General features: G+C 44.1%; 2 protein-coding genes across 8 annotated transcripts in view; one reads left to right on the top strand and one right to left on the bottom strand.

The window, feature by feature from the left end:
• The window catches only part of MDN1 (midasin AAA ATPase 1), a 157,784-nt gene that overhangs the window by 120,490 nt on the left and 11,993 nt on the right, over nucleotides 1–25,301 (top strand). For 4 of the 7 annotated variants that reach the window (XR_002175219.3, XM_033867562.2, XM_019929431.3 and 1 more), the window contains exons 76-94: nucleotides 387–513; nucleotides 1,700–1,805; nucleotides 2,321–2,436; nucleotides 3,304–3,789; nucleotides 4,072–4,298; nucleotides 4,892–5,044; nucleotides 5,221–5,390; nucleotides 6,142–6,303; nucleotides 9,383–9,520; nucleotides 11,911–12,052; nucleotides 13,331–13,506; nucleotides 13,943–14,092; nucleotides 15,049–15,196; nucleotides 17,727–18,043; nucleotides 18,272–18,439; nucleotides 20,224–20,325; nucleotides 21,345–21,540; nucleotides 23,038–23,208; nucleotides 24,812–24,975. Coding sequence is in view for 6 of the 7 variants with exons in the window: in XM_033867562.2 (XP_033723453.1) it covers nucleotides 387–513; nucleotides 1,700–1,805; nucleotides 2,321–2,436; nucleotides 3,304–3,789; nucleotides 4,072–4,298; nucleotides 4,892–5,044; nucleotides 5,221–5,390; nucleotides 6,142–6,303; nucleotides 9,383–9,520; nucleotides 11,911–12,052; nucleotides 13,331–13,506; nucleotides 13,943–14,092; nucleotides 15,049–15,196; nucleotides 17,727–18,043; nucleotides 18,272–18,439; nucleotides 20,224–20,325; nucleotides 21,345–21,540; nucleotides 23,038–23,208; nucleotides 24,812–24,975 (3,419 nt within the window). In the remaining variant the exon portion in view is untranslated. Of the gene's footprint in view, nucleotides 1–386; nucleotides 514–1,699; nucleotides 1,806–2,320; nucleotides 2,437–3,303; nucleotides 3,790–4,071; nucleotides 4,299–4,891; nucleotides 5,045–5,220; nucleotides 5,391–6,141; nucleotides 6,304–9,382; nucleotides 9,521–11,910; nucleotides 12,053–13,330; nucleotides 13,507–13,942; nucleotides 14,093–15,048; nucleotides 15,197–17,726; nucleotides 18,044–18,271; nucleotides 18,440–20,223; nucleotides 20,354–21,344; nucleotides 21,541–23,037; nucleotides 23,209–24,811; nucleotides 24,976–25,301 lie in introns of those variants that run through there. The other 3 variants (XM_019929433.2, XM_019929432.2, XM_073789432.1) reach the window with 3 other exon arrangements.
• Nucleotides 23,451–25,301, bottom strand: part of ANKRD6 (ankyrin repeat domain 6) — a 282,254-nt gene continuing 280,403 nt past the window's right edge. The window contains exon 20 of the transcript XR_012324746.1: nucleotides 23,451–25,293. The gene's annotated coding sequence lies outside the window, so the exon portion shown is untranslated. The remainder of the gene's footprint in view (nucleotides 25,294–25,301) is intronic.

The raw sequence follows: 25,301 nt of genomic DNA, 5'->3' as shown, positions 1-25,301 counted from the left end.
GTGAGTCCCAGTCAACACACACGAAAATCCTATGATGAACCATTTGTGACTCCCAAGTAGTTTCACAGTTTTGTAATGAGGTTTCTCAGAAACCATGTTTTTTATTTTCATCACCATATGTTGTACAGCACCCGCCCTTCCAACGTGCATAGGGAGCAACACTTTTCAGACTAACTTGTGTGTGAATCACCTGGGAAATCTTGCTAAAGTGCAGAAGCGGATTCTGTTTCAGTAGGTGTGGGGCAGGGCCTGAGAGTAAGCTTTCTAACAAGCTCCTGGGCAATGCTGTTCCTAGGACTTGACTTTGAGTAGCAATGGCATTGGGGGGTTCCTGGCACATCTATTCTCTCCTGAGTTTATTTAACCACCTGCTGTTTATTTCCTAGGTTTGTCATATCGCAAAGGTCTTTCCTGGGCCCGTTCAAAAAACCTTCAAGAGATGCTTCATCTTCACCCATTGGATCTCCAGAGCGCATTGTCTATAGTCAGCAGCACTCAGGCAGCTGATTCTAGGTTTGTGTTTGTAATTATAAATGGAGCAAGTCAGCTAAGCCTCCATGGCCTCATTTGCCAAAGTGGGGAGAGGAATACTTCTGTCCTAGTGTTGCCATAAAATTAGCATTTAGAAAAGTGCCTGGCTCAGGACTGGCAGGTGGTGAGCACCCAGTGTTAATTTTCTTCTCTTTTTTTTAACCTTCTTTTCTTTCATTAGGATAAAGGTAAGGGACGAATTCGAAATATTGGGTGGTTTGGGCTCTGTTGGGGATCTGGTGGGGTAAGGAAGACAAGGGGCCACTTTGAGTGTTTAAAAGTGTCAGTAGTTAGTTAGTAATTGTTGATTTTCTTCTTTCCATTCCTCTTTCCTCCTTGTATTCATGTCTCCCATTATTTTTTTTGGTCCTTTGATTTTTCCTGAGGTCTCCTCAATTGATTTGAATGTACAGGTGAAAATCTGTGAGAGAATGGCCACACTTTTAGCTGTTCCATGTACATAAACCTAAGTTCCCATATGTTCTTGAATTTTAGAGCCTATAGACTTTGGAGACAGATGGAGCTCCCTCTGTGTTAGTAACTGGTTGGAAATGAGCTGAGTACAGCATACATGTGTGTTTTCTTTGCTCAGTGGCCCTCTCAGGTGCTTTAAATTTGAGTTCAACACAACACTGTAAAAAGTAGAAATTTTACATAAACATTCTGGATTTTCAGTTTTTCGGGAAAATTTGGCCAAGTGTGCTTGCCTTCCCGTGTGGTCGAAAGTTGACTAGAGTGCCCTCCTTTTGATAGGACACATGCTCTCAGGTTCACTGTGGTCAGTAACGGTCCCTCTTGCTTCTCAGCTGTCATCGCCAAGGATCATTTTGTGCTTGGCTGTCCTTAACCATGTATGTTATCTGCATGGGCCCTGTAGGCATCAGAATTTATGATCCCTAGACTCCACTGTCAAGATAGGCATAACGTTTTTATTAAGGAAGCCATATTGTCATAGTTTATTTTCCCACTCTACTTTCAGTGCTAAGTATGTAACACATCCTTTGTATAAAGGACTGATGAGTGGCTGACTGAATGGGTCCTCACAGAAATAAATCTGTTCAGACTCTTGGCTTCTGGTTGCGGCTAAATGGACCAGTCTCTGACTCCTCAGGATCTAGGGTGGAGATAGTGGTTTTAATTAAGTAAATCATGTTGGTTTCTTTCCCAGGCTGCTTACAGAAATCTCGTCTTCGTGGGAGGGGTGCCAGAAGTATTTTTATCGCTCTCTTGCACGGCACGCCAGGCTTAGTGCAGTCCTGGCAGCTCCCGCCAAGGTAGGATGATAGAGCCTTGGGATTGCAGGGGCTCAGGGACTCCAGTTCTGTTCATCCAGGGCAGCATCCTCAGACCTGGTCCAGTGATCACAGCCCATTACTGGAAGTGACTGAACTTTTTGCGGTCATTAAACTTACAATATAAGTCAATGTAATTTTGTGCTTAATCAGAGAGCATTTTATAATAAGTTCTGTTATTCAACATTGGCTACTTAAGAAAAATTACGGAAGAAAAACTTCAAATGGAGAATGCTACCCTCAGATCTTTTCCCCCTGTGAATTGAGAGAAGATCACTGATACCCAATTTTGATGTTAAATTAGTTCCTGTTCATGGAACTTCAGTGGAAGCATAATTTGAGATGCGCTGCTCCCAGAGGTGGACGTGTTGCCTCTAGAGGGCAGCGCACCCAGGCTCCGCACCCCCACCCCCGCCCCAGCAGAGGCTCCCCTCCAGGAGCATGGGACCCAGCACTTCCCAGCGGCCCCTCAGCATGCTCTCTTCTCCCCCTGCCAGGAGATGGGTGTGGGCCACGTGGAGCGGTGTAAAGGGTTCTCGGCGCATTTGACAAAGGTGCTCATCCGACAGCGGCGCTCCCTGACCACGCTGACCGAGCAGTGGATCCTCCTCAGGTATCGCTGACTGGCTGCGTTTGCAGCACGAATCGAGAGTATTATGCGCAGCTCAGAGTTGCTGCACACGCTGCTCCCAACTATGCAGTGAAGTCTGAGGTCCGAAGGGGCAGGTGGGGTTTGCCTTGGCTTGGCCCCTTGCTTTTGGTGGTGATGCCTCTGCCCCCTGGTTTTAGCAGCACCTCTGGGGGATGGTTCGAGGCCGAGTCAGACGGTAAAGATGTTCACGGCTGAACCACACCTGGGTCTGGAATGAGGGCGTCTGTGATTGGCAGTCCATGTGGGCCGAGGGCAGGGTTGCTTTCATGGCATCCGGTGTCTCAGACTCTGGGCACAGATCAGATATGAGTCGGCTTTCTGGATCACAGAGTTGCAATTTGCTGAACCATACACTGGTGCTCCTCGATAGAAATGGATACTTAAAAGATGAGGACAGGAAGCCTGTCACCATCTGCTGAGTGGATCCTTGGCTGACAGGTAGTATTTCTAGACTGCAATTACTTCAGCTATTTTCTTCTCCACTCATAAGAGTTTTATCTAGCAAAGTCTACTATATTTACTAGATTTGTTTTTAGAAAACAGTGGTTGAAATCACTGTGGTGCTGTGACTGTGTTGGATGTGAGAGGCCTGTAAGGGGCAGGAGATAAGCAGTGAGCACCGATGCTTCTGCTACACTGAAGGATGTGTTTAAGTACTTTGGAAGGCGTTTGAACAGACTTTTTACTTATCTGGAGAATCCTCTCTTCTTGATTATGTGGAAAAGCCCAAACTTCGTTCAGAAATCAGTGAATTTACCATTACAAACAGCGCGGTGACACAGTTTAAGGTGCCATGTGTTATCCCCATGGGTTTGTTTCTCTGCACAGGAACCTCCTCAGTTGTGTGCAGGAGATTGACAGCAGGCTGACGGGGCCGCCCGTCTACCCCGTGGCCTTCCCCCCTCAGGACGGGGTGCAGCAGTGGACAGAGAGGCTGCAGCACCTGGCCATGCAGAGCCAGATCCTGCTTGAGCAGCTCTCCTGGCTCCTCCAGTGCTGCCCCAGTGCAGGGCCAGCTGCAGGCCAAGGTGATGCCCAGGCACAGGGTCAGCCTTCTGCCCCCTCCCTGGAAGGACCAGAGCTCACCAAGGGGCAGCTTTCTGGAGCAGTGCTGGACCTGATCCCATCAGATCTGATCTACCCATCCCCAGTTCCTGGAAGGCAGCTGCCCTCTGGTTGCCGGATGCGAAAACCAGACCAGCTTTGGCAACAGTCAACTGTGAGATTAACAGAGATGCTGAAAGCCATTAAGACAGTGAAAGCTGATGTTGACAAAATTAGGCAGCAATCTTGTGAGACTCTCTTTCATTCTTGGTGAGTGTGCCTACGTCTTTGCTCTGCCTCTGTGTGTGCGGCGCTTGGTCAGGGTTTAGTAATGGGATGAAATGATGGAAGGGGTCATGCTTCAGTCCTCGGTTTTCCAGTGGACCCTCATAGCACTTTGTGGCATACGTCTAGCTGTAAATCTTTAGATGCAATGAGTTTTAGTGGTTGGAGGGAGGGAGGGAGTGTGTGTGTGTGTGTATGTGTGTGTGTGTGTGTGTGTGTGTGTGTTAGCACCTTCCTTTCAACATTATGGCATTTCTGTTGTTGCAGGAAAGATTTTGAAGTTTGCTCTTCTGGGCTGAGTTGCCTGTCCCAGGTGTCAGCTCATTTGCAAGGCCTAGAGTCCTTGTTCATTCTTCCAGGGGTAGAGGGTGAGCAAACAGACCCACAAATGACATTAGTCAAGAGCCTGGAATATGTAAGAAGAGAGATCAATAAAGCCACAGATGACTTCACTACTTGGAAGACACATCTGCTTACCCCAGGCAGCCAAGGAGGTGAGGACTATTGTTCAGTAAGGGAGTAAAAGCCCAGTGTAGGAACGACATCTTATAGATTTAAGTCCAGGCTGTCCTAAAGACACATTGTGTTTTGTTCTAGACGGATCTGTCCAGGGTTCCAAGGCAGGGAAGTATAGTTGGAACACATAGCTCTTAACTTTTGTTGCCTCTTTTGTTTGAGAACCTTGCCTCCGGATTGCCATCACGTTGCATACTTTATAGCACATGAGTAAGTAGCACAGACTCACTGGCTGTTTCAGAAAGTTCTTCCTTAGACTGGAAAGCTGCTGGCTAATGTTTGGACTAAGTTGGTGTTCATATATTCCATCTTAACTATTTTCATATTTTTGGCATTGTTTTAGCAAAATTGTTTTAATACAAGACAATAACCTTATAGGTTTACCTAGGCTGGGAATGTGTCTCTTTCTTCGTTGTACCCAGCACAGCTTGACACTGGCTCAACCATAGCAGGTGTTTACAAGGTGGCTGTTGGTTAAAATGACAAATGAGGATTGTTAATGATTTCCAGAAGCACTGAAACAAATGACTGAGTTTTTAAAAATTTGTTCTGCACCATGTTACTTTACTAGGAAACCAAATGCTGGATGACGGGTTTGTGGAGGATTTTTCAGAGCAGATGGAAACTGCCATCCGGGCCATCCTTTGTGCCATCCAGAACTTAGCAGAAAGAAATAGTAAAAAAACAGAGGAGAACACTCACCAAACAAGACCGCAAGAAGATGGTATGTCTGAGATCAGGAAAATACTAGTTTCTTACTTGATTTAATTTTTATTTTGATGATCTATTTTTGTGGCTAAATATTTAAGGCCAGATGTGGGAAATGATTATTGGATGAATGGAGATGAAAAGAATTTGTTTTCTGTTATTTACCATGTCATTCTTTTCCGTGAATGAAAGAGGCAGCAGGCTTTGAGAGACTGCAGTCAGGACATCTAACAAAACTCTTAGAGGATGACTTCTGGGCCGATGTGAGCACTTTGCATGTGCAGAAAATAATTTCCGCTGTCTCTGAGCTCTTGGAGCGGCTGAAATCGTCTGGCGAGGATGGCACAGCAGCGAAGCACACGGTAACCAGTGGTTCCTTACAGGCTGCTTGCTGTCCAAGTGGGCTGAGCAGAGGCAGAGGGGGTTTCACCTTGCTCCATGTGGTGGTCCCAAAGCAGGCCTCCTCGGCAAAATCACTGAGAATCTCTTGATGTCTTTATACATGTAAACCTCACTGACAAACTTTGGAAAGCTTAGGGCTTGCTGGCTAAGGATTACAGTTGTAAGACGTGTAGGTGCAAAAATGCTGCCCATCCAGAATATCCATTATCTTGGGGTTCTTTCCCGTCCTCATCACATACTCCTGGGTGCTCCACGTTAATGGTGGGTGTTGCCGCCATAACTAAGGCCTAATGGCCGTACTGTGCAAACACCTGTCCCTTCACAGTGAGCCAGAAGAGGATGACGTTATCGTCTCCATAAGTCCACAGAAGCAACTTATTTTTGAGAACTTGTGTGTTATTCTGTAGTATTGCCTCTAGTGCCAACTCTGATTCCCAGTAGAATTTGTATATAAACATATTTTTTAAACACCAAACAACTTTGTTAACTAACTGAGACTTAAGTGACTAAGAATTTAAAGTGTAGTGTTGTGAGGGTTTGTGTAAACGAGGAAGAGATCTCAGTGAGCAGGTGTTATGTACGTGTGTGTAAATAAAATGTACCATTAGTGACCTTTACTACATTGACATAGGTGGTACAACCACCGTCACTACCTAGTCACCCCAGAGGAGACCTGGTGTGAGCAGGCCTTCTGATCTGTTTTGCCCCCAGTTCTTCGCCCAGTCCTGCCGCTTGTTGGTGCGCCTGGTGCCCATGCTCTCCAGGTACTCTGACCTCGTCCTCTTCTTCCTGACTGTGTCTTTGGCAACTCACCGCAGCACTGCAAAGCTGCTCTCTGTGCTTGCCCAGATCTTTACGGAGCTTGCCCAGAAGGTAAGGACTATTTACGTGGAGCACCATGGGGAAGCAGGTACCCATGTATTCCATACCCATTAGTGTTTGGTTTGATGGGATTTTATTTTGGGCCTTCACAAATAGCAGGAGGTGATTTGCTCTCTCTGTGGATTTATATATATATATATATATATATATATATATATATATTTATATATTTATATGTTCATTTATTTATATGTTTTTGTAGGTGGAAAGCATTCTCTCAAAGGTATTAAGACAATTACAAAATACAATTTTTTTTCCCTTGGCTGCGCAGCTTGTGGGATCATAGTTCCCTGACCAGGGATTGAACCCAGGCCCTCGGCAGTGAAGCGCAGAGTCCTAACTACTGGACCACCAGGGAATTCCCACTCTCCCTGTGGATTTTTTACTGCTTTGTCTGGCCTCCTTTTACTAATCCTTTTTCCACTAAAGGTTTGGAACCTGAAGGTCCCTCACTGGGGAGCTCCCTAGATTCCAGAGTCTGTCTAAAGGCTGCTGCTTTCTGTTCACACCCTTCTTTCCTGGTCTCCAATTTGAAATCTTCTTCTGATAACTCTGAGCTAGACTTGTAGGACAGATGAATCCTTAAGGCTGTTAAGTTTTCGGTCGTTTATACTAACGCATGCTGAAATGGTAATGGGGCTCTTAATGTTAGGAGGGGCGTCTTTAATAGGGAAGTCATTCATCATTCAGCCATGTACCCAGTGCTGTGAAAATCACTGAAGTTATAGAGATTGTAGACCCTACCCTTGGAATTCAGGAGCAGAGTCAGAACTAACAGGCCCAGCCTGGCGTGGTAAGTCCAGTCATAAGGGTGTCCGGTTCTGGGACTCAGAGTGAGTGAGTCACTTAGCCTCAGTTTCCTCATTTTACAAATGGGATTTGCATTTTTGTGAGAATCACCTTCAACTAAGTATATAGCTTTTTGTTTTTGTTTTGTCCCTAGTATTTTAAGATCTTTTCTGAATCTAAGTATAGTATAATAGGTGAGATGCACTTGAGGAAGATAGAAATTTACAAACTGAAGGTGAGGTCTAGGCTTCTTGTAAACAATCAAGAGTTCTTAGTTCTGAGTATCTGGAATACTGGAAGTGGTTAAAAAAAAAAAATGGGAGCAAGCCTGTGCCTTGTATCTAGAGGATAAATACGTACATTTCTTGTGTAATGGATAAATGAACGCCTCTCAGATTTGCCCCCTCTATCTGATGGGCACTGAGCCAGTCTTACATCCCATCACTTCTTGGAGGAAACACTTGCATGTAGAAGACAGTGGAAGGACAGTGTATGTTGAGGGTGCCCTGAGATTTGGGTTAGCTACGTTTGTCCACTTGCACCATTTCTCTTGTCTGATAAGTTCTAGAATGACTGTGGGCTGTCAGACCTGTGTGTGTTTGGGGGTAGCGGTGTGGGGTAGAAGTGGTTTTGATGAAAGCAGAGTGTTGGGAGCTCAGTGGCTGTCCCAGCTGCAGCCACTGTAGTAACGTGACCTGCAGAAGGACATCCTGAATCTCCTTCCTTTATGGTTATTCTGCCTGCATCTAAACATATTTCTTTAAAATAGTGTATCTCACTGTCTTAGCCAAAATGTGTTTTTCAGTCGACTTTCTAAGAATACATGTCCTGAAGGTGAGTTTGCCTTTCCATTCATTTAAATGTCCGAATTGTGTTCCTATCCTCTCTGAGGAGTGCTGAGGGAACTTGAAAGTAGGTTAGACACAGTGCTAAGATAATAGATTTAGGGGAATTCCCTGGTGGTCCAGGACTCTGAGCTTCCACTGCAGTGGGGACACAGGTTCAATCCCTGGTCAGGGAACTAAGATCCCGCGTGCTACATGGAGAGGCCAAAAAAAAAAAAAGATAATAGATCTTGGTTGTGATTAAAGCACTTAATCCATAGGAAACTAGTTCTGTGTAACTAAGTCACAATCAGTGTTTGCTGGTCTTGGAACTTGGTCTTGTTAGTTGACAGCTTATTTGTAGTACATTCTCATCCTTAGATTGGCTTGATAGCTTGATCTTGATAGCTTGTACTTTCTCTGATAAAATTTCTGATCGAGAGCCATTATTTTCTTCTTTTTCTGTTCACTTTTGTCCCACACACTAGTAATTGATATTTGGTTTTTTGTTTGTTTGTTTGTTTTGCGGTACGCAGGCCTCTCACTGTTGTGGCCTCTCCCGTTGCGGAGCACAGGCTCTGGACGCGCAGGCTCAGCGGCCATGGCTCACAGGCCCAGCCGCTCTGCGGCATGTGGGATCTTCCCGGACAGGGGCACGAACCCGTGTCCCCTGCATCGGCAGGTGGACTCTCAACCACTGTGCCACCAGGGAAGCCCTGGGCTATTTTCTGACATGAAATACAGTTTTATTAACTCTTCACAAGTCTTGCTGTGTCTGACCTTGTTCTTAACTCGAGACCCCATTGCCATGCTGGGTGCCAGGGTGCCAGGTGCCTTGGCAGCAAACAGCCCAGGCTAGATACAGCATGTTCCCTGAGAGTGACAGATTCACTTCAAGAGCTGAAGGGGAAGGCATGTTTTTTTGTATTGTAATAAACATGACTTTATTTGAGGAGCATCACACAAAATTTTCTTCAGTGAAAGGAAATGAAATCTCTCACTTGTAGCATCTGCTTTCAAGTTGCTGTATCTCCGGGGTTACATGTCTTCTCTCCTTCCTTTCAGGCTTACTAATTTGAGAAGTAAAGGACAAGACCCCTTTGGGATTTAGACACTGAGAGTTTCTGTGCCGCACCCCGCCCCATAACTTGCTCCTTAAATACCGTCCTAATGTGTACCTCATTCAGATTTTTGTCTTGGCAGATGACAAATTACTACACACCAGAGGCCTCCACAGAGTCTCAAAACCTTGTATATTAAATCTGATGTCAAGCTTTGAAACTGCATAATAACTGTTGTCACCAACAAAAGTCTACTGTACTTCAATCAGATTTAAAATACTGAGCTAGAAAAGAATTAATCATTTATTTACAGTATTTCCTCCTGCAGCAGGGCTGGAAATCCCTTCTTTATTGCTTTTTTTTTTTAACCTAACTTTCACTCTTTTTATTTTTGAGGGATTTTGCTTGCCCAAAGAATTTATGGAAGATTCAGCGGGAGAGGGAGCGACTGAGTTCCATGACTACGAGGGAGGTGGGATTGGAGAAGGTGAGGGCGTGAAGGATGTGAGTGACCAGATAGAAAATGAAGAACAGGTACGTTTTCACAGGCATGAAATATGTATATAGTTTACAGAAGCTCACTCCTTTTTCACTATTTAAATTACATATATAAATGGTTTTTCTACTAGGTTAATGGTTTTCAAACTGTGATCCAGGCACCTAAGAATACTGGAGCTTAGGGAGTGGATGTAAATTAAAAGCTTAAAGACCACAGAAAGGAACTTTGGCAGCGCAGTCATTGGTTGTAGCTATAATTTGGGAGGGAAATGATTTAAAAATTTTTTATTTTAAATGGGAAAACTTTTGCTGATGACTTGTAAGGGAGCATTTTTGGTAGTGGTTCATTTAGGGATAAAAAGCTTGGCTATTTTAAGTGATAATTGCATTAAACAACAATGCCAGTGTTTGCTGTTAATAGGTTTTATTGTTGTATGTCTTTAAGACATGGTGAAATTTTTAAAATCTATATCCTTTTTTATTTGGAATCAAGAATGCTTTTGAAATATTTAGATGCTTTGGACTAAGAGTGTTGTGTTGCTTTTTTAAATTCCAATCTCATTTGGGAGTGTTTTTTTAAACACACTACTTTTATTTGGATTAATCAACTGTGACTTGAAGAAAGAAGAGGTGGTGGAATTACTTTTTATCACTTATATTCTAAATTTAGAGCACTGCATAAGTTTCTATTTAAAGTATGGTTATACTTATTGAAAATAAAGGAACAAACCAATCCAAGCTTCCTCTCTTCCTTTGAAGGGAAAATTGGAAAGAAATAAAAAAAACAAAAGAGTAATGCTAGCGTTTATGTGGCATAGCTCTCATGTACATTATGTGTGTGGATATATATACACAGATAACATACACATTATTGTTATTTTGGCCTTTTTCTGTATTTCTCAAATTTAACTTAATTAGCACACAGTAATTTGTTAATGGAAAAAGTAAACCTAACAGAAAAGTACAAATCCAATGTAAAAAACATTAAGTGGGATAGAAAGCTATCAAAACAATTTGGCAGTATCTAATAAATTTTAAATTGTGTGTGTTCTTTGACCTAGGAATTCCATGTTTTCTTGTACAAATGCTAATAAGGGTCCAGGATAATAAATATGTGTATAATGGAGTGTGTTTACACAAGGATGCTCACTATAGCATTATTTATACTGGTGAAAATTGTGAATTATTTAAATTATGATACTACTCATGCAGAGCAATACTATAATTAAACACAATGAGATAGGTTTATAAGTGACAACATGGAAGTATATCTAGGAGACATTTTTTAACTTAAATAAAAAAGCAGATGGCAAAACAGTTTGTCAGGCATAATCCCTTTTTGTTGAAGAAGATGCGGGAGGCCGGTATTGGTATACCCCATCTATATTTCTCAGTATCTGTTGGTGTACTTACAGATTAAAGTATGTGCCAGAACATCACCAGTGGTAATTTCTTTGGGAGTTTTGGAGGATGGTGGTGCTGGAGGAACTTTATTCTTTCTGTTTTGCTTAGAAATTTTTAAGTGAGATTGTATTACTTTTGTATCTTAAAAAAAGAACTTTAAAAATTCAGCTATAATGAAACATAACAATGTGAATCTTTTGCCCCCAATACAGTGTAGATTATGTAGGAATATATAGTTTAAGGAAAAGTGAAGAAAATTACATTCACTGGCGAGGGATAAATTAGGAGTTTGGGATTAACAGACACACACTACTGTATATAAAACAGGTAAACAACAAGGACCGACTGTATACCACAGGGAACTATATTAAATATCGTGTAATAACCTACAATGGAAAAGAATCTGAAAAAGTGTGTATGTGTACACTTTGCTGTACATCCGAAACTAACACAACATTGTACATCAACTATACTTCAATAAAAAAATAAAATAAAAAGGAAAGTAGTAGGGGGAAAAATTACATTCACAGTTGGGTAATGTCTATGAGAGATCAAAGTGACAAAACAGATATTAAATTTATGGGCAATATAATAAGACTGATGAATTTTCTTTTACCCTACAGAGGATGCATAGTCTTTTTTAATATGTATGGATTAAAAAAAAAAAAATTCAGGGGAATTCCCTGTCGGTCCAGTGGTTAGGACTCTGTGCTTCCACCGCAGGTAGCCCAGGTTCAATCCCTGGTCGGGAGACGAAGATCCCACAAGCTGCGTGGCTTGGCAAACAGACAATTCTCATGGAGAAAACCTCAACAAAATTCTATATTCTCTAACAAAAAATGTAATAAAACTGGAAATTAATTACAGAAATGTTAAAGCAAGTCACAAATTATGTGTATTTTCTCTCCCCAGAGATAATTTTATACCGTTAATCTTGGCATTTATATATTCTATTTAGAGCTGAATAAACATTAGTAGTGTTACAGTGTGCATTTATGTTTCTGTAATGCTTTTTGATATAGGCAGAAGATACATTTCAGAAGGGTCAAGAAAAGGATAAAGAGGATCCTGACTCAAAATCAGACATTAAGGGGGAGGATAATGCCATTGAGATGTCAGAAGACTTTGATGGGAAAATGCACGATAGGGAGCTTGAAGAACAAGGTTTGAGATTATCTGTCACTTCATTCTTATTCTTGAAAAATAAATATTTTATACAGGAAATTACATATTTCCAATAAGGAGCCTATTACACTCTTTTGGAACAAGTTGGTTACTCTGCATAACTGCAGGTGGAAACATCAGTACGTGCCTGTGCCATCCCCACCTCTGGTCAGAAGTCTCTAGTCCATTTTGGAGATTCTGCTCTTGAGTAAGCGGAGACGCTGCCTCTGATGTTCTGGCTGCCTCCTGTGCCAGATCAGTGACTCCGCAGAGTCCTTCAGGGAAATCCAGAAGAGCAGGGAGGTGATCCCTGGCAGAGCTTGGCTCTCAGCTCAAGTTAAATTGTTCTGGGGAGGGTTTTTTAAATATATATTTTTTTCTAATTACAAAATTAGTAGACATTTGTTGTAGATGATTTGGAACAAAAATGCAGAAACCAAATCGATACCCTTTAGGCCTACCACCCAAATAAATCACTTAATCAGTTTTGGGTTATTTCCATTTCTTGCATGTATATATATAGACCCAGAGACCATAAATGGTTCTATAGTCTGCTTTTTTCATTTAACTTATGAACATTACATGTCATTGAAAATTATTTGATAATAAGATTTCTTACAGCACATTATCATCTATCGTGTTGGAACCACAATTCAACTATTGCCCTCAATTTCTGTCCAAAGTTTAATCTGAAATACAGTGTCTTACTTTAAGTGAATGCCTTGCAGAAATGATACCTGACCTCAGAGTAGAAGAATGTATGCATGCCTAAGTAGTGTTTAAGGGTATAACCTTTGTCAAAGTAGACCTTGAACGAAGACAAAGGCAAGAAAATTCTGGTTAATTGAGCTAGACACATGATTTGAGGTGTTGGGTAAAATCATTGACATAGAGTATGTTGGAGATGGGGAGGAACCTTGGAAATTTCGTAGTCCCGCCTCATCATTTCCCAGGTAAGAAACCAAAACCCAGTGAGGTTGCTGAAGTCCCATAATGAACATTCTCCCAGCACCAGAACTAGGCATCCTGACAGCTGTTCCACCACCCTCCTTACAGTCTGTCGACATAACACGTCACAGACCTCCTTCCTCCTCCAAACAGTCTGCAAAACACAGTAGGACTACTTGAGATCTAAAGCATCTCCTCTAGGGTGTTCTGTAGAAACAGGCAGTAAATCCCAGGTAGGACCCTTGCCTGGCCCTTGCCTCTCCTACATACACAGGAACAGATCAATTTGGGGATCTGCTGAACTAAGCTCATCGCCTTCTTCCCTTTCAGAAGAGGATGATGAGAAATCAGACAGTGAGGGTGGAGACCTGGATAAACAGATGGGCGATCTGAATGGTGAGGAAGCTGACAAACTAGATGAGAGGCTTTGGGGTGATGACGACGGTGAGGAAGATGAGGAGGAAGAAGACAGTAAAACTGAAGAAACAGGACCAGGAATGGATGAGGTAATTAAAAGATTCCCTCCATCACATAGTCCCTAGGTTGAGAGGAGGCAGTCTTCCTCCCAAATACCACTCCCTGCTGTTCACTGCTCATCCTTTTCTGTCTTGGTTTTTCTTCTTCTGTTTCTTCCATCTCTGTTTCTTCTTTTTCCTCTGCTATCTAGGTTATCGATTGTCTTCACAGCTAAAAGAGTAACCTGACCTGCATGTTCACGACAACCCCCCACCCCCGCTGTTCACACACCTGCCCTCACTGCTGCCATCCGGGCAGACCTGCACGTTCCCTCCAGGATTACATATGCCCTTGTCGGCTGGATGTTTCCATGGGGTTGGCCCAATGTGTGTCTAAGAGCTGCGTTAGGTAGGGTCACCCTATGTGAAAGCAGTTTTTCATATTGAGAGTGAGGATTTTTGTGTTTTTTCTTCCTCTAATATTTAGGAAGATCCTGAACTTGTTGCTAAAGATGACAACTTGGATGCTGGGAAGTCAAACAGAGATAAAACCCAGCAAGATAAGAAGGAAGGAAAGGAAGAAGCAGAAGCTGATGATGAGCAAGGCCAAGATAAAATTAATGAACAAATAGATGAGGTAATGAGGATTCAAAACCAACCTGCTCTCCTGACTCACGGCCAGGGCCACTGCAACGCACAGCTCCTGGGGTGTCTCAAGACATTTTTTTCCCTGCTTATCATTTGTTTTCCCATTGCCTCATAAGGGAGTGTGTAACAGAGCCTCTTAACCGGACATAAAATATCTAACTATTGGTTACCGATGAGGTGGTCTTCATGCTGTTTGGACTCATGCTGTAGTTTGGAAGCTAAAACCTGTGGTCCTTTTCTATATTTCTTCCCATAAACTTCCGTGTCCTCTTTGAGATTAAGTAACGCAGCACCTCTTATCGGTGGAGAATGTGCACTGAAAGTGAAACTTGAAATTCCAACATGAAAATTCAAAACATATTGGTAAAATTCTAATGTGTGCTGGTAATTTTAGGGAAGAGACACTGTATTCTCTCAGCATAACTACAGTTGACCCTTGAGCAATGTAGGCGCTGGGGGCACTGACCATCTGCAGGGTTGGAAATCTGTGTGTAACTTTACAGCTGGCCCTCTACATCCGCGGGTCCCACCAGCCGCGGATCTGTGTGGCACTGGAGCACGTATTTATTGAAAAAAACGTGCATAAGTGGTCCACGTAAGTAGACTCACACAGTTCAGACCTGTGTTGCTCAAGAGTCAACTGTGCTTTGAGCTGATTATATGTGAATGCTACACTTTTTTTTTTTTTGCGGTATGCGGGCCTCTCACCGCTGTGGCCTCTCGCGCTGCGGAGCACAGGCTCTGGATGCGCAGGCTCAGCGGCCATGGCTCATGGGCCCAGCCGCTCCGCGGCATGTGGGATCTTCCCGGACCAGGGCACGAACCCGTGTCCCCTGCATCGGCAGGCGGACTCTCCACCACTGCACCACCAGGGAAGCCCCTGAATGCTACACTTTTTAAAAGTTCATTTTTATTTTTTTTTCCTGTTCTGTCCGTTGTCCAAAGAGGGAATATGATGAGAATGAGGTGGACCCTTACCATGGCAATCAGGAAAAGCTGCCCGAACCTGAGGCCTTGGACCTTCCAGATGACTTGGACCTAGACAGTGAAGACAAGGATGGTGATGGGGACACAGACCGCGAAGACGGAGAAGGTGTGTCTTTCGAAACCTAAAGAGCCCGTTGGAAGTCACTGAAACTGAGCAGTAACAGATTTCTCTTCAGGCCAGTGTCATGGCCAGGTCATTATTGTGTCTGGTCAGCACAATTCCAGTTTGATAAAATTCCTCGCTTTTTCTTTGTTGTGTTTCTCCTCTAGGTAGACCTAAAGCTTGTAAACCAGCAGGTCTCTGTCACTCCTGTCATCTCCTATCCTGTGTTTCAGTGCTGCTGTCCCAGGCGGTGCTGTCACACACAGCTCCATGGCCCCACAGTGTCACCATTGCCCCATCTCATGGGTTGATGTAAACACCGTGCAGTCCAGGTAGAGCCAGGCCTCTCATGGAGCCCAGTCACAGCTTTCCTGGAAAAGTTGTTGATGGTTGTGCGTATGTTGTGTGCTTAGTCTGAAATATGAAATCATCATGGGGAGTGAAATGGAATAATCCCAAAAGAAATCACTTGGCATGGCAGTCCTCTAGCGCCTCTGTCACCCAGTGTTCAACCCGAGTGTGACTCCTTGGGGGTGCTGTCTAGTATCGGAAGCTTGTGTACGCGGTGCCGCTGAAATAGAGAGCCCCCGTCGTGGTGGGTAACCAGATGAAAGGTGGCGCCAGCCAGGCTCTGCTTCTTAGTGAATCAGCTATATATGTAGAAAGCTATTACAAACACTATACTGGAAAAGAGCAAGTTACAAAAGAATTAATGAGAGGTACCATTTAGGTGGAAATGTAATACAAGAACCAGTACTATGTATTATTTATGGATATATCAAATGTACAAACACATAGAAAGGAATAATATACAGTAACTTCAGGTTATGAGCTCTGAGGAAGTAGGAAGGGCGAAGGCATCCAGAATCCAGACAGCTGTGTCCAGAACCATTTATTTCTTAAAAATAAGTGACAAGTTTGATACACTTGTGGTAACACGTTAACATCTGTTAAATCTAGGAGGTGAGTATATGGCTCATAAATTTAAATGCATTTCTCACGTTTAAGGTATTTGGTAATTCGTGCTTAGAACAGTCTTCGCTCTGTGAATCTCTAGTTTACTTTTTTTTAAAATAAATTTATTTTATTTTTATTGTTTGGCTACGTTGGGTGTTTGTTGCTGTGCATGGGTTTTCTCTGGTTGCAGTGAGCGGGGGCTGCTCTTCGTTGCAGTGCACAGGCTTCTCATTGCAGTGGCTTCTCTTGTTGTGGAGCATGGGCTCTAGGCACGTGGGCTTCAGGAGTTGTGGCTCGCGGGCTCTAGAGCGCAGGCTCAGTAGTTGTGGCGCACGGGCTTAGTTGCTCTGCGGCATGTGGGATCTTCCCGGACCAGGGCTCGAACCCGTGTCCCCTGCATTAGCAGGCGGATTCTTAACCACTGCGCCACCGGGAAGCCCTCTAGTTTTCTTTTTAAATGTAGTATAAGCTGCTGCTTCTAAGGCAGTTCCATTAACTTACAATTTTGGAATCTTACTTCAACCTTAAATTCAACAACCAAGCATAAAATTAAAATCCACTGAGAATCTAATAAGCCATTTGCCCTAGAAAAATATCCAGGCTCGTTTTAAGCTACTGTGTACATAAACTAAGAAGCAATTACTATTAAAAAATGTTTTTTTAAGTTTTATACAGTTCTTTCCATTTATAGTTACTACAAAATATTGGCTCTATTCCCCATGGTGTATAATACATCCTTGAGCCTTACACCTGACAGTTTGTACCTCCCACTCTCCTACCCTCAACTCACAAGCACATACCCCCACACACGCACACACAGACACACACACACACACACACACACACACACACACTGGTAACCACTAGTTCTCTCTGTGAATCTGAAGAAGCAATTATTTTAAAGAATTATTTGCTAACAAAATAACTGATTTCTGAAGTGCCCAAAGTATAGAAAAGCTCTTTTAAATAAACAAAATGTTTAAATTAGATTGTTCCCATTTGAATATATGTTGTATTTTCTGTGTATGTTAAAGAATGATGTCTACCAATTATTCCCAGTGATAATTGAAAATTAGACTGGCATTTCCTATCTGTTCTAAAATATTCCTATTGTTATGGTGGCGTTTAGGATTTTTTAGTGGGTTACTTATTCTTTAATGAAATGCACCATCTAAACAGTTGTGTGCAATATGTAAGTACGGTTAAGAGCAGACGTAGGCACAATTTTTCTGTGAAGGGTCGGTCAGATAATAAACATACAGTCTTTGCAGGTCATAAGCTGCAACAGAGTCACAAATACTCAGTTCTGCTCTTATAGTGTGAAAGCAGCTGTAGGTAATACAGAATGGATGGGGGAAACACATAGGTAAACGGTTGGTGCAGCTGTGTTCCTGTAAAACTTGTGGAGAAATTTGCAGAAATATGTGGATGGCCAGATTTGGCCCAAGGACCATAGTTTGCCAACTCCTGGTTCGAGAATAATAATAAGACACTTGTGTAACTACATCCCATCTTAAGAAATCACATTGTTTGATTTTTAAATTCTGTGTTCCTTTTTTTGGTTTCATCTGTCCAGAAGAGAATCCTTTGGAAATTAAAGAGAAACCAATGGATACTGTAGAAGCAGGTCATGAAGCTGAAGACATAAACGAAGAGACTGAGGCTGACCAGAATGAAGGTCAGGGTCAGCAAGAGCCTGAGGGAGGCTCCAGTGAAGATGACCAGGAGGAGGGGGAGGAAGAGATGGACACAGGAGCTGACGACCAAGACAAGGATGTTGCCCAGCATCCTGAAGAGAATGCAGAGGAGCAGCAGCAGTCTTTGGAGGACAAGGACGCCAGTGAGGAAGGTGCAGAGAAGGACGTCCCTGCTGACCAGGGTCTCCAGCCTCAGGTATCATGGCGGGTCTGGCTTGTCTTCGATTAAAAATAATGATGATGAGAAAAAATTACCTTCTTCCCACTGGAATCTCTCTTAGGCTACTTTGCCAAGCAGCTCTTTGTTTCTGTTTAAGACCTGCTTCGGCCGGTCCCCTCCCTGCAGACTCCCCTTGGTGAGGGGGGCCCCCTACCTCATCTTCTTCCTCCAGAGCAGTTAATGCTGTGTTTGATTTCCCTGCAGATGCAAGAAGAAGAAGAAGGGGAGAACTCTGACACGGAGCAGCAGGTGCCAGAGGCTACGGAGAGGAAAGAGCACGACTCCTGCGGGCAGACGGGCTTGGAGAGCGTGCAGAGCGAGTGTGCCGTGGAGCTGGCAGGGGCCGCGCCCGAGAAGGAGCAGGGGAAGGAGGTGAAGGGCCCTCTTTGCCTCGCCAGCTGCCCCTTGGGAGGGCCTCTTCTCCCTGTCCAAAACCAAGTTCTATTTAGCAGTAATTGGGTCATGTGTGATGTTTTTTTGTGGTTGACATCTAAAATATCATCTCCCATTCATTAAGAAAGTGGTCGTACGCCTATTTTTATATGCCTCCTGGAACAAATCCCAGAATACTTTTACACACTTTATTTAAGTGATGTGCTTAATGAGAAAAAGTTATTAGAGTGTAGCTCTCTGTAGGAGAATCAAGTTCAAATTATATTTTAGAAAGCTCCTAAGGAAAGAAGGGCTGAATTTGAGACTGCATGCAGTGGTATGGCTCTAGTATCTAGTAGTGCTTCCCTTTTCCTCGCTGTTCACCAGGCTTCTAAACATTTTAATTTCAAATGGAAAGTACCTCTTCATTCCTTGACGTAGGGTGATGTGTCTTTTGTGGCCCAGTTGGGGCACTGGCAGCCTGGAAGGAGCTCTGGAAGTTGGAGGGCCTGCTACTCAGAGGTTTCTCTGGACAACTCCCTTGGCCTCTCTGCACCCCTGCTTTCTCAGCAATAATTACAATGGTTTATATTTCTCATCCCCCTTCCAAACCATTTACTGAGCACCCATTAGGTGCTGAGCATTTCATTACTTTAGCAAGTCTTCATCGTGGCCCTATAAGATAGATATTATTGTTCTTTGTATGTTCTCCATTTTATTTTTTATTTTTATTTTTTTAAATTTTTTTCGGTACGCGGGCCTCTTACTGTTGTGGCCTCCCCCGTTGCGGAGCACAGGCTTCGGACGCGCAGGCTCAGCGGCCATGGCTCACGGGCCCAGCCGCTCCGCGGCACGTGGGATCTTCCCAGACCGGGGCATGAACCCACGTCCCCTGCGTCGGCAGGTGGACTCTCAACCACTGTGCCACCAGGGAAGCCCTATTTTTTTATTTTTTAAGAACACTTTTCTTTTTCTTTTATTTAGTTTTGGCTGCGTTGGGTCTTCGTTGCTGTGCACGGGCTTTCTCTAGTTGCAGCGAGTGGGGTCTACTCTTCATTGTGCACGTGCTTCTCATTGCAGTGGCTTCTCTTGTGGAGTTGTGGCACATGGGCTCAGTAGTTGTGGCTCTTGGGCTCTAGAGCGCAGGCTCACTAGTTGTGGCGCACAGGCTTAGTTGCTCCGCGGCATGTGGGATCTTCCTGGACCAGGGATGGAACCCGTGTCCCCTGCATTGGCAGGCGGATTCTTAACCACTGCGCCACCAGAGAAGTCCCTATGTTCTCCATTTTATATCTGAGTTAAATAAGCTCCAGTAAAGTTAAATGACAGTCTCCAGAGTACCCAGCTGGTTGGTGATGAAGCCTGGTTTCAAATTGAGGTCTGTCCCACCTTCAGAGTAAGCCATTACCTCCTGTAGACAAGGAACTAACGAAGGCCCGCAAGAGGGTAACAGACTCAGGTCTAGATGCTCTCATTTCTGCCCACAGGCCAAGCCTTAGTCATGGGTGAGTTCCAGAGCAGGCAGGCAGGTATGGTCACAGTTGTCCCTTGGGGTCCAAGAAGGATTGATTCCAAGACCCCCCTGGATACCCAAATCCGAGGCTGCTCAAGTCCCTTATGTAAACTGGCACAGTGCAGTGGGCCCTCCGTGTCCCCGGATATAGAGTGCCAACTGCATGTGACTGTGAGATGAGAATGGTGAGAGGAGTTGTACACAGTGCAGTCGATAACCAGATGCTTGCACAGCTTCCTCCACCTCATTCTTTGTGGCTTGGATTTCACAGGAACACGGCAGTGGAGCTGCGGATGCAAACCAGGCAGAAGGCCATGAATCCAACTTCATTGCCCGGTTGGCCTCTCAGAAAAACACCAGGAAAAACACACAGGTCTCTATCACTCTTCACCTAAACTTAGGTGAAGGCTGCATGTAAAATGATGTTCTAAATGTAATGGTTTTAAAAAAAAAAACACCAAATTCCCAGACTTTGCTGTCTCACCATGATGTCAGCCTTGGTGAGCAGACCAGGACTGTGGGGCTTTCCCAGCTGGGGCTTCTTCCCTGTGTGGGGACAGACACACACACACAGACACGCACACAAGACACAGAGACACAGACACATGCACACACACAGACACGCACACACAGACACAGATGCACACATGCACGCATGCACGCACACACACACCCTTATCATGTTAAGTTGTTATTATGGAGCCTAAAAACCAGGTGTTGTGTGTTGTTGCCAAGGACTAACCAGTCTTAACTCTGTTCACTGTCCATTCTCTTTTGTGTTTTATTTTTAAATTTTTTAAAATTTAATTTATTTATTTTGGCTGCACTGCATGGCTTGCGGGATCTTATTTCCCCAACCAGGGATTGAACCCAGGCCCCAGCAGTGAAAGTGACAAGTCCTAACCACTGGACTGGCAGGGAATTCCCTCTTTTGTGTTTTAAAAATAAGGCTTTTTAAAATGGGGTATTATTCATGCATGTGATACAAAATTAGTGTATAGAAACCAATCCCCTAAAAAGCTTCCATTTTATTCCTGTCTTCAAGCCACCCAAGGGACTATCCTCAGAGCATATTGGTGCTGCCAGTCTTGTCTTCTCTCTAAGAGACTTTCTGCATATGTAGTATATGTACGGTTGTTTGTGTGTGTGCACCTCCCTGTGTGAGAGTGTTTCTTTGCCTCTTTGCCTTTGTTCCAGGTATAAAAGTATATCATAGAGATTGCTCTGTATATGTATCTAGAGATCTTCCTATTAACAGCTTCACTGAAATCCACTCTTGTCTGGTACACCTGATTAACTTAATCAGCCCCCTGAGGATAAATATTATGATTATTTTTACTCTTTTTGCCATTACAGACAAGGTTCTGATGAATTTCCTCATATTTCCCGCAGAGTTTTAAGAGGAAACCTGGGCAGGCCGACAACGAACGCTCCATGGGTGACCACAATGAGCGTGTGCACAAGAGGCTGAGGACTGTGGACACGGACAGCCACACCGAGCAGGGCCCGGCCCAGACCCAGGCAGAGGACGCGGAAGCATTTGAGCACATTAAACAGGGTAGCGAGCCCTATGACGTACAGACCTATGGTATGATTCAGGGAAGGCTTCTCCTTTGCTTACTGAGCTCTGTGAGTGCTTATGCTGTGTGCCCACCAGGTGTTCTTAAAAGTCATCTTAGGAGGGAGGGGAAATGGCTTTTTAAACTAGTTTCCTTCTAATAAGAACTGTGCAGAAATACAGTTTGTTTTTGATATAAAGATATCTGTAGCCAAGTGCAGGGTTTCAGTGTTCAGGGTTCTGGGTCTAGTGTAAGCCTTTTAAATACCTTTGGTAATGGCTGGCCGCATCCAGACCCAGCACTGATCTCAGGGACTCTGAGTAGTGGACATTCCTTCATAATCACCCGGCAATGATAGGAGCTGTGAACTTGAAATCTGTGTTTCAAGAAAGGAGAGAGGACTTCCCTGGTTGGCACAGTACTTCCCTGGTTGGCACAGTGGTTGAGAATCTGCCTGCCAATGCAGGGGCACGGGTTCAAGGCCTGGTCCGAGAAGATCCCACATGCCACGGAGCAACTAAGCCCGTGTGCCACAACTACTGAGCCTGCACTCTAGAGCCCGCGAGCCACAACTACTGAAGCCTGCGTGCCTAGAGCCTGTGCTCTGCAACAAGAGAAGCCACCGCAATGAGAAGCACATGCACCGTTACAAAGACTAGTCCCCGCTCACCACAGCTAGAGAAAGCCCGCACGCAGCGATGAAGACCCAACGCAGCCATAAATGAACAAACAAACAAGGAGAAAAAAGATCTCAGCATAGAAAGGGAGTAGTCAGTCGTCACTCAGTCTCCGCTTCAAGTTCTCTTGGTAACTTTTCACTGTTTCGTTCCTAATATGTAAGCTGGTGTTGATAATGTGTACTGTGAGGATGGTACAAAAAGACTGCTCTGCTGTGGATTACTCTTTTCTCCCCCTGTCCCCACTTTTAAGAAAAGTGAAGCAATACAGTGATGGCTGCCACGCATGGAGCGTTTACCTTGTGCCCAGCACCATTCTGAGCCTTTGCAGCATGATCATGGAGTTCCTCTGACAGTCTTTACCAGCTAGGATGTCTCCATTTTATAGATCAGCACACTGAGGCCAAAGATATTTAAGAACTTGTCCAAGATCACGATGCTGGGATTCCCATGCTGATCTTTCTGTGCCCTGTGTTATACTTTATCACTACAGGTTTTCCACCCATAACTTGGCAATGAGGATGATTCCATTAGCTGCTCTGAGTCACGTGCCTGGCATGTTTATTCTGGTTCAGTCTCTGGTCATAGCAATAAAAACCCAGCTAAACATCCAATCTATGGTCACATGTATAGTTACACTGTATCCTTGAAGCTTCTGGCTGGGGGGCGAGGGGGGGAGTGTTAAGCACTTACATCAGTAGGTCACAAACAAGCCAAGTACTGTGTCCAAGCCACATAACCAGTCAGGGGCAGAATCTTGGGAAGTACGAATGACCAAAAGCACACCCACTCGTGATGGCTTTGTCTGCAGAGAGCTGACCTTTTCACGTGTGTGCACTTTGTTGGCAGATGTGGCTAGCACGGAGCAGCAGCAGTCTGCAGAGGACCCCAGCAAGGCTTGGGAAGAGGAGGAGACAGAGGATGCCTCCGCGGGCACGGGGGAGCAGGAGGAGCTCTGCGCAATAGACACAGAGCAGCTGGAGTCCCAGGAAGCCAGGTCGGGGCGCACAGCTGGGCCGGGTGAGTCCTGCAGTGAGCACACCCTCCTGCCTAAGCTCTCCGACTCACAGAAGCCATTTCTCTGGTGCTGCAGTCGCGCTTGGTCACTTCTTTCCCCATCCTAACCCATGGCTTAGAGATTCATTTGCCCATAATTTCCCTGTACATGTTTCATTTGGGAGTAGGAAGGTGGAAGGTGTTACAGGACACTGTCCTTCACAGACACCCTTGAAACTTGAGCTTCAGACAAAATCCCAGCAGTCTTTATTATTTTTTTATTTTATTTATTTTTAAAATCTATTATTTATTTTTGGCTGTGTTGGGTCTTCGTTGCTGTGCACGGGCTTCCTCTAGTTGCAGCGAGCAGGGGCTACTCTTCCGTTGTGGTGTGCGGGCTTCTCACTGCAGTGGCTTCTCTTGTTGCGGAGAATGGGCTCTAGAGCGCAGGCTCAGTAGTTGTGGCGCATGGGCTTAGTTGCTCCGCGGCATGTGGGGTCTTCCCAGACCAGGGCTTGAACCCGTGTCCCCTGCATTGGCAGGCCGATTCTTAACCACTGCCCCACCAGCAAAGCCCAACCCAGCAGTCTTTTTTAAATATGTAGAAGAAAACAGAATAGTACACATGCTCCAGTATGACCAGAAGATATATTCTTTTTTTTTCTTTCTTATTTGGTTGCACTGGGTCTTAGTTGCGGCTCACTGCGTCCTTAGTTGTGGCACACATCTGGGATCGAGTTCCTTGACCAGGGATCGAACCTGGGCCCCCTGCATTAGGAACGCAGAGTCTTATCCACTGTGCCACCAAGGAAGTCCCCCAGAAGATATATTCTTGATTATTAGAGAAACAGTATTTTTAATTATATGAAAATATACTATATTTAAACATTTTATTTAAAGAAATGTTTAAAGAAATAGAATAGGGGAAATGCATGTGAGAAGGTAACAAAACTTCTTACATACAGTTCCATTTCATAGCTGACCAAGTGCTATTACAAGGCTGTTTTGTTTTTTAAATTCAACACATGAAAAAATAGCTTTATCAGCAGTGGTATAAGTGCAAATTCAAAAGAGCTTGCTAAATTCAAAAACTTTTCCTTCTGCTTCCGTCTTCTCAGGGGCGTTAGAACTGCTGACTGCCTGGCTGTTACAGGACAGTGGGAAAGGCATAAGTCTGTGTTTAGACCTTTCTAGATTCAAATCCAGACTTTCTCTTACTTACTTTATAGGTTGAGGCAAATTTGTCTTCTTTGTCTCACCTTCCTCATCTATAAAATGGAGCTATGATGTTATTTTAGTTTTTGGTTCTGTCAAAGTTCTGCATGCACAGTTTATTTATTTATTTGCATGAACATAGTTTAATGGATCACACGGTTCTGTGAGGCTTGTCAGGGTAAAACAGTCTCCCCCCACTTCTGCCTCCCAGAACAGCCGCCTTCCATATCAGGGTGGGAAGAGGGGGAAGTTAAGGGAGTGAGAATTGGCAGACTGTGTCAGAGAGAAAGGACACGTGGAGCCGAGGTGTTAATGTGCTGGGGAGTGAATGAGTGAAGTCTGAGTAATTGTTAGGATTGACACGTGACTGTGAAGGTTGAGTCTTCATGTTGACATTATGGTGTGAGAACAGGCTTTGAAGAGGTGGAGATGGAGACCCAAACTGTTAACACAGAGGAAGACCAAGACCCCAGGACAGACACATCCCACAGGGAGACAGAGAATGAGAAACCAGAGAGAAGCCGAGATTCGACCATTCATACAGCCCATCAGTTCCTTGTGGACACGATTTTCCAGGTACTAAAACTTTCACAAATTACTACTTCAATAAGTTGACAAAACATAATTATAAGTTGCTTTTAAACAACTTAAGACATGTTTGTCTTAAGAACTTTATGTAGCATCTGGTTGTTTTGGGGTATCATATCCTTATCAGTCTTTTAAGGAGTACTGTTGGTACGACGTGTTCTCTGAGCAGATAACACTTCTAACAGTTAATCCCAGGGTCACCGTGGGTGGTCGGTGTCCTGACCTGGCCACGATGGTGGGTCTTGTCCTTGGACCTCTGGCTCTCACATCTACTCCTCTCATATCCACCAGCCTTGTGTGAGGAGCCTGCAGGA

This window comes from Tursiops truncatus, chromosome 12 (genome assembly GCF_011762595.2).
Source record: "Tursiops truncatus isolate mTurTru1 chromosome 12, mTurTru1.mat.Y, whole genome shotgun sequence".
Classification (NCBI taxonomy): Eukaryota; Metazoa; Chordata; class Mammalia; order Artiodactyla; family Delphinidae; genus Tursiops; species Tursiops truncatus.
This window is presented reverse-complemented; position numbering and strand designations above follow the sequence as displayed.